The sequence below is a fragment of the Hydra vulgaris genome, chromosome 01 (genome assembly GCF_038396675.1).
Source record: "Hydra vulgaris chromosome 01, alternate assembly HydraT2T_AEP".
In the NCBI taxonomy this organism is placed as follows: domain Eukaryota; kingdom Metazoa; phylum Cnidaria; class Hydrozoa; order Anthoathecata; family Hydridae; genus Hydra; species Hydra vulgaris.
Window position 1 is genome coordinate 48,315,441 of NC_088920.1, and position 9,405 is coordinate 48,324,845.

The 9,405-nt window shown below is 33.1% G+C and overlaps 1 protein-coding gene across 1 annotated transcript; it reads right to left on the reverse strand.

The window, feature by feature from the left end:
• Window positions 1-5,685: 5,685 nt before the first annotated feature.
• On the reverse strand, window positions 5,686-9,102 carry LOC136075394 (serine/threonine-protein kinase ULK2-like). Its single transcript, XM_065788429.1, has one exon. It carries the CDS (start codon window positions 8,887-8,889, stop codon window positions 6,418-6,420), a length of 2,472 nt encoding a protein of 823 aa, XP_065644501.1. The 5' UTR covers window positions 8,890-9,102; the 3' UTR covers window positions 5,686-6,417.
• Between the last annotated feature and the right edge of the window lie 303 nt (window positions 9,103-9,405).

A 9,405-nucleotide genomic window follows, 5' to 3' on the forward strand; every position in this document is an offset into this window, starting at 1 on the left:
CACATGAATTGAGGTTTAAGAATAGATACAACTTATAAAACTTTAAAAAATCTTTTAAAATAATAAGACAAAAGATTTAGAATTTAAAAGTAAATAAAACAGAAAGATATATCTATTTATAATTGACCGATCATATTGACTAAGCAGATAGAAAAGTATAAACTATAATGTAAACTTTACGATCTTCCGCTTTGGATATTTAAGTTCTAGAAAATTGTATAATAGCTATAATGTTCCGTCGTGACAAAAGGAAAAAAAACTCTGAGCAAAAAGACTTTGCGTTTTTACAAGAAAATTTTTAATCATTATGCATCTTAGAAAAATACCTTTGAATGTTCAACATCACGAAGGAACACTATAAAAGAAACTAGAAACTAAGTTTTAGTTCCTTTCATTATGAAAACTAAACGAAGGAACACTATAAAGGAAACTAAGTTATTCACAAACAAACAAAGATTATAGATAAATATTACCACCTGCCTTAAAAAATATATATCCAAAAGAATACTGTCACGTTTGCCCCTCCTCTCCACTTCCATTGTCAATTGCTGCATTAAAGCATTGCTACATTTTAAATGGCATCAAAAATGCCATGCTTTGGTATCACGTAAAATTGGCCACCCATTCGACAGCCGGTGATCTAAATGAATTAAAAAGTAACTCTCTAGTGGATCCAGGACTTTTTTTTTTCGTTTACTTATTTTGCTTATTTGAATGTTAGTAATCTATTCACGAAAAATTGGTCACCAATTTGACAGCTGGCGGTCTAGTCGGTTGCTTTTATCATTCGGCTAAAGAAAATATTTTGAACTAGAAAAAATGCAGGACCTTTTTTCTGTTCGCACATTTCACCCGTTTGACACCAAGCAATCAAATTGATTGCTTACATCATCTGATAAAAACAAAAGCAAAACAAAATAATACTGTATGGACTGAAAAAAAAAATCTAGATTGAATTTAGAAACTTTTTGTCTGTTTATGCGTTTCATCAATTTGACCGCTAGTGATCTAATCGGTTGCTTTTATCATCTGTTAAAAGAACACTTTTTGGTCTGAAAAAAGAAACTCTGGATTGAATTTAGCAACTTTTTGTCTGTTCACCCATTTTAACTACTCAACAGCTAGTGATCTAACTGACTGTCTTGATTGTCTAGTCAAAGAATCCTCTATGCACTGAAAAGCAACTCAGCAGCAGAACCAGCACTATTTTTTCTGTTTTCCCGTTTTACCCACTCAACAGCTAGTCATCTAACTGAAAGCCCTTATCATCTAAAAATAAAAAAAAGAGACAAAGGTAACGCCCCCACTATTCAACTTTTTTGTCTTTTCTAGATACACACGTTAAAACTACAATGTACACTGAAACTTTGGCATGTTTATAATGGTATCATTTAGTCAGTTTAGAGAAAAAAAAAAAAAAAAAACTAATCGGGGAAACACAAAAAAAAGCGGTTGCTGGTGCGATAGATTTTGTTAGCACAACGCATTTTAATGTTTCCGAATGCGCAGTAATTAATAAAATGTCATAAAACTGACAATAAACGTTGTAAGTAACCTATAAGGCGGATCAAAAGTCTCTCGGTTGTTAAAAACATCAAACTCCGAAAACATCAAAGACTACAATAGTTTTTCTGTGTTCTTGGTATTATAAACGCATTGCAAAGGGCAATACGAGCCCAAATGTGTACAAAACTAGTTTTTTTAAAAGAAAATTTTACATTTTTTTCTCTGTATTAATATTTCACGGATAAAACTAAAACGAAAACCTCGCTTTTAAATCTGTCATTAAACCGAACTGCGCACATATTTAAAAACCACAAAATATATATAAAATAACCTACTACTTGCTCAAACACCCACTAGACTCTGGAGTGGTTTTCGTTCACGCAAAAATATTTTTGACAAAAGTGTGGCAATGAAAATAGCCTTTTGATCTAAGTGCCAAGACCACTGTTTACTTGGCGGTTGCTGGTTTTGGAAGTTTTTCGTTATTGTTGGGCAGCAAAACGGCTTAAATGTTAAGTAAACTGGAGGCCGGCTCTGAAAGATCATGTCTTTGCCTTGGCTTTAGCTTTACCTCCTTTACCACGTCCTGAAATTTTTAATTTTTTGTTGTTTACAAGAAGTAACAGACTAAATTTTGAAACGAGTTTATTTTAAAGTAGCATTTTCGTTAGTCTTACTTATTTAAAGCTAATGTTCTCAAAATCGACAAAATATCGACGAGTAGAAAAACAGTGTTTCCGAAACAATGGTTTGGCGCGAGCTAATCAATTTTGCGCGTCACATGACAAATGAACACCAATAGGAGAGCACACTCAGCAATAAATTAATTTATTATCTGCAATAAGGCCTTCAACTCTGCGCCAGAATGATGCGTTTTATCCATCGCATTCTAGAAATATCTGACGCTCTGAAAACAGGAGCCCAAGGTAGTCAAAAAGGGTGAAAAACGAGCTGGTAAAAAAGGCGGTAGGATTGCCGGTACAGGAGATAAGATACGCAAGAAGAAAAGACTCGAGTCCTACGTCATTTACATCTATAACGTAAAAAATATATAATATATATATATATATATATATATATATATATATATATATATATATATATATATATATATACATATATATATATATATATATATATATATATATATATATATATATATATATATATATATATATACGCACATCACGCATCTTTAAAAAGACATGCAACAACAAATGACAATAACGACCAGGCAAGGCTTAACTAAAAGCAGAGGCTGAAGAAGTTAAGCAAAGCGTATGCAAAAAATAAAACAAAGAAGACATCGTTTCAATTTCACAAACAATCACAGCCTCTATAGGTGTTTCTTACATGCCAGATAAAACGTTTTCAACAGATTTGTGGCTATGAAAATAGCCGTTTTTGTTGCCGAAGAGTTTATCCGCCGAATCCGTACAATGTGCGTCCTTGCCTCTTTAAAGCGTAGACGACATCCATGGCGGTAACAGTCTTTCTCTTGGCGTGCTCCGTGTAAGTCACAGCGTCGCGAATCACAAAAAGACTTTGAGAACACCTCGAGTTTCCTCGTAGATAAGCCCTGAGATACGCTTGACTCCACCTCGGCGAGCTAGACGACGTATAGCGGGCTTTGTGATGCCTCGTATGTTATCACGCAATATCTTGCGATGACGCTTGGCACTACCTTTGCCGAGACCTTTTCCTCCTTTACCACGACCAGACATGTTAAATTATTCAGTTGAAGGCTAACTTCTGGTACGATTTCCGTGGTTTTTATTGCACGTCGAAGCTAACCCGACGTAGATAGAAGCAATGCTAACACATCGGCTGCGCAAAATAAACAAAAAAAAACGCACATTTTCATTGTTTGTGTACGTGTTCACGCAGAAATTTTCAGTTTGTATCATCTAATAAATTGATTTAAAAATCAAAAAAAAAAAAAGAGCGAATCTGCAAAATAATAAACTGATCACGTCCGCTTTATCGACGCAACGTTTGAAAGTAAACTAAAAGCTAAAGAAACTGCAATATCAGACCCCGCCTAGGTCATATTTTGAGCAAAAAGACGCCATAGTTTTTGGAGACCATTTTGAGCCAATTAAAAAGCACTTTCTAAACGCCAATCAAATTGTTGCATCTTTATAAAGGCGTTAAACTCTAACGTGTCAACAAACCAGCAAATTAGTTTGAACTTATGCTATCTCGAAAGCAGTGCAGTTCATCGACTATGGTCCGAAAAAAACAAACTGCCAGAAAACGGTGGTAAAGCACCTCAAAAGGAAAAATGAAGAGTGCCCCAGCTACCGGCAGAGTGAAAAAACCGCACAGATACCAACCCGGTACCGTAGCTCTCAAGGAAAATCTGAAGACACCAAAAGTCAACTCATCAGAAAACTACCGTTTCAGCGATTGGTACGCGAAATCACGCAAAACTTCAAGACTGACTTGCGCTTTCAAAGCAACTCCGTCATGGCCCTTTAAGAGGCGTCCAAAGCCTACTTAGTTGGCCTCTTCGAAAACACCATCCTGTGCGCCACCCACCCAAAACCTGTCACCATTATGCCCAAGGACATTTAGCTGGCGAGAAGAATCAGAGGAGAGCGAGCTTAAATGAACTGAGGCTTTTAAATGAACCAATAGCGCTAATCACACTTCTAGTGTGCGTTTTAGACCTCTCTACGACAATGCACACTATAGACGTTTAGATTTACCCAAACAAAAGTTTTGCCTGATTTTTCATTTTATACAACTAACATTTTCACTGATTTATCCAAAAGTCAACTGAATTCTCTGATTTTTTTTGCAGATATCTAAATCCCCTGAACTAAGCAGACACCCTCACAATTCTTTTCTATTTTCAACATTTAAAAGTCTTTGATGAAAACAGTGAGCGTTTTCAGGGATTCACTCGTAAAGAAGTCGTATGCGGGCTTTATAACAACCTCATTTGTTCGATTTGATCGCAACGAATAAACCCTTATCTGTTCTATATGCCTATGCTCGTGTTTGTAGAAAGATGTGTGGCTATGAAAATAGCCGTTTTAAAATGAAAGGGCACATTTCTTTTCGACTTTAGTGGTGTCTTCGTCGCGACTATCTTTTTAGGAGAAGCTTTTGCTTTCTTCGCAGCAGGTTTGTTAGCTGTCAACGGTTTCTGTACGTTCTTTTTCACTGGCGTCTTCTTCGCCTTTTCTTTCGGTTCATAAGATTTTTCTTTGGCTGCTGTCCCTTTTTTTTGTCAAAGCGGCATTCTTTTTTGGCATGCTTTCCTTCTTGCTTTCTATCTTGGAATTTTTAACGGTCGCAGATGGACTCTTCTATCATTATATATATATATATATATATATATATATATATATATATATATATATATATATATATATATATATATATATATATATATATATATATATATATATATATATATATATATATATATATATATATATATATATATACAACCCGTAAATGTTGTCCGAAATTTTTTCCATATTTTGTTGACAAAAAGTAAAAATTAAAATGCAAGACTGGAATTTTTTTTTTTATTAATTGATAGACTGCCTGCCCCAACCAAACCCTTAGTCGATGTAGCAACACTCCCTTGCGGGTCAGGCTAAAAGATAGTAGATGTAGCAGCACTCCCTTGCGAGTCAGGCAATTTGTCAGCCGATGTAGCAGCACTCCCTTGCGAGTCAGGCTATTTGTCAGTCGATGTAACAGCACTCCCTTGCGAGTCAGGCTATAAGATAGTCGATGTAGCAACACTCCGCGCAAAGATTTTACGTAACGATACGTAAAATTGTAACGTAACAATACGTGCAAAATGTCCGTTATTTTTACGTAACCGAGACGTAAGATTTTACGTAATGATACGTAACATTGTAACGTAACGTTACGTGCAAAAATATAATTTTTACGTATCCGAGATGTAACGTATAGCGTATTAATACGTAACATTTTGACCTAATAAGACGTGATCACCTGCGGCGACTTTCAAATTAGCGATATTTTATTGCTATCTTGTATGCGAATAAAAAACTAATTATTGGCCTACATTATTGCTGCAATTTACTCTCAAAGCCTATATAGTTATAAGAATGTACCATCGACTAGAGAGTAAGGAGTAGGCTAAATCCAATCACACAATGTCTATCACATAAAAACTTAAAACAAAACCTAAGTTTTTTTTTTTTTTTTTCTTTTTTTTTTTTTTTTTTTTTTTTTTCTAAAATTTATTTTTTACTACAATATTTACAACATAAAAGATATTGACAAACTTTTTAAGATTATAATAAACAAATACTCGTATAAAATTGGCACAAATAATTCAATGTTTAAAGAACTTGTTAAGAATTAAAGTTTTGAGTATATTAAATATTGAGTATTTTTGTTTACTTATGCAAACATGTTTACATATGAGCATGTAAAATGTCTGAACTCTATTATTGACGACATTTAAAAAAAATAAAATTGTAGCAAAATAAGCTTTTCGTTTTTTTAAAATTAAAAACAACTAATATCAAAACGATAAAAATTCTTCTCTATCAAAAACGTCTCACAAAACGAAACTTGTTTAGTCTTAAGACTGTTGGCTATAATACCAAAAACTATAAATAAATTTTCTTCATTTTAAAAGATAACAACTACTAAATTAAAGACTTTATATAAAATTGGGCGATGCAAAAAAAAAATATATATATATATAACTTTTTTTTTTGCTTCTACCTAGTCTTCGCTTCTGTTAATTGGCGTTCGCCGACACCTAAAATCCGTATTCGCTCACCAATATTTTTCGAGAAACTGGTAAGAAGCTTTTTGTCAGCAGATGATCGAGACTGTTGAATTAATCCATCAAATAAAATTTTTGAAATTCTATAACATTGTCCAGCTTGTATATAATTTAATGTCAACTCAGAATAAGCAGCATATTGACACACTCCAACTCCATAAATATAAAGAAGTATCCACCTTATGAGTTTTTATATTTTCAGTTGAAGGATAAATTATAAAAGCTGCAATTCTTTGAATGCAATCATCGCATAATGAAGATAACTTTGTTATTACTGCTTTAAACATAGAAGTAACTTTCAAAGTTCCTTTGGCCTGATGAGATTGTGCAAATCTCAGTGCATAGGTTGCCACTCGCAATGCTTCAAGTACCAAAAGCATTTTATTATGCTTGCAGCTGTCAACAGTTTGTTTTATACCAATGCTTATTTTACTATTGTCATATAAAATATCTGAAACATAGTTTGAAATATTTATGTCTGTTACAACAATTAACAAATTTTCAGCAAAAGAATACAAAAACTCAATCTCCTCCATTGCCAGTAAATGTTCTCGTGATAAAAAAGCATCATTTTGATACCTAGTAGTAAAATTATTTGGAGATTCACTTTTAAATTGTGACACTTGCTTTACACTGTTTTCTGTTACATTTTCTGTTTTAAAACTTTGATTGTTGGTTTGGCTTGATCTTTTATTTTGTTCTTGTCGAATTAAGCTAAGTTTATCATTCCAACTTGATGGTGAAGCTGATAAAAATACACCTGGGGGAGGAGTATTTTCTCCCAAAGATAGTTTTTGTGATTCTGGAGAATCAGAAAGTTTAAATACAGGTGATGGAAGATTTGCAAGAATATTATGTTGCCGGTTCTCAAAATTTAGCTGTTTCAACAAAGCTGCTAAATTTTGTTTCATTTCTTCGTGTGTTTTTTGAACAGGCATTAATTTTACAGCTTGAGAAATTAATGCAGGTGAAGACTTACTTTTATGAATTACAGCGTTATTAGAGGCAGGCAAGTCAGATAAAAACTTTTTTTTAGAATCTTCTTGAGGACTATAGTTTTTTGTAACTTCTTTTTTTGGCCTCTCATTATAGGAAATAGTTGATCTACGAGCTCTGTCAACTTTTTGAATTATCGATTGGTTCTTATCAAGATTTTCTTTATTTTGATTTTCTCCAAAATCTGCTACAGGATATAATGAAGGAGGAATTGAAACTTTCCACGAGGTTTTCCGACATAATACAGGAGCAGATTTATCTTTAGCTAATGGAGAAGGAGTGCGAAAAATATTTGTTGGAGATGGTGAATGTGATTTTGTTTTTCTTACAAACGTTCTAACATTATGTAATGTAGAATCAGGCGATTCAAGTAAAACTTTATGAGGTTGTTCATTGAGTACTGAGTCATACAAATTGTTATCTGGAGAACCAATAATAAAATGTGCTTTAGACCCAGACTTTCCTGAAGAGCTTTGTGGCAATAAAACTTGCTTTGAAGAAAACCCATGTTGAGTTACTACAACAAAGTCATCTGGAACTGAAGAACTGTTAGGCTTGGTATTGCATACAACCAATTCTTCAACAGGATCAGAACTCAGTTTAATATCATCTGGAGGAGTCACAGCAGCTTGCTGTAGGTAATCTGTGTAACGAGGAGATGACAGTGATTCAATTGGTGACCGAACACCTCTGGAACACTCAGAAAAACCTCTTCTTCTTGAAGGAACAGCAACAGGTGTAGAGGAAAATGATAATGACTCTCCAATCAGAAAAGGATGGTTAAAAAACATATCGAATGAAATTCTTTCTTTAGGATTACGTTTTAACAAAGCGTATAGTAGATCTTTCATAGCTTGAGAGCAGTCAGCAGGAATTGTAGGTTTTAAGTTTTTGTTACTCTCATACAATCTTCGTAGATGTTGAGGATTGCTAGCCATAAAAGGTCCTTTCCCAGTCAAACACTGATAAACAATTGCTCCAACACTCCATAGATCTGCTTTAGCATCATATGCTTTCGACATGATCACTTCTGGAGCCATATACATAGGAGACCCGCATAGTGTTGCTGCCATCATTTCTCCATGTAAAAACCGTGCAAAACCAAAATCAGCAATTTTAACTTTAATGTCAGATGGCTGAAGAAACTTTGGAAATTCATTTTGATGACTGAGTAGAATATTTTGAGGTTTCAAATCTCGATAGACAATATCTTTTGTTGTCAGCACTTGCAAAGCTGATGCTATTTGCTTCAGAAATAAACGTATTGTATCTTCACTAAGAGTTCCTTTCAACTGCAAGTAGTCGGCTAAGTCACCACCATTGCAATACTCCATAATAAGATAAACACTTGAAGGTGTCTCAATGCAATCCAGTAATTTAACAATATTTTCATGATGGAGCTCTTTAAGAATGTTTATTTCTTTCTCCAGTAAAGTCTGTGTTTTCGATAAATTCTTCTTGTTGATAAGTTTTATGGCTACATCTTGAACTATTCCTTTTTTTACAGAAACCAAAGGCTTTCCTTTAAACACAACAGCAAAAGCTCCATGACCAATAAGGTCTTTTTTAATGTACTCGTAGTTCCCAATTTGCTCCATCAAAATTATTTATATCATGTATTTTAAACAAATCACACGTACTTAAGTTAATCAGAAATTCATCGTTTCGACTTTTATCGTTATAAATTTTTCTATAAGGGCAATTTATTGATGTAAAGCACTTTATAAACGTGGTTTAAACTCTCTTTCAATGAAGTTTTTCTTGAGGTTTTCATATTATCACATTAACTTCAATGTAATTGCCGTTTAAATTTGGAAACCTTAGTACTAAATATATTTTTATTTTATTTTATTTTTTTTTATTACAAAATAATAAATATTTACAAATGTCTTTACTATCTCTGCATAATAAATACGCATATTTACAATAAGTTTACAAATCGTTTAACTTTATATATTTTTCCATTTATAAATATTTTTATGATACACTTTTATATTATAAGAAAGCAAAGTCTTTTTTACATTAAATTTACTTTGATCTATTCTAAAAAGTTTATCAGTTAATATAACAATATTTTAAAAAGAAAGTCGTGTTTATATATATATATATATATA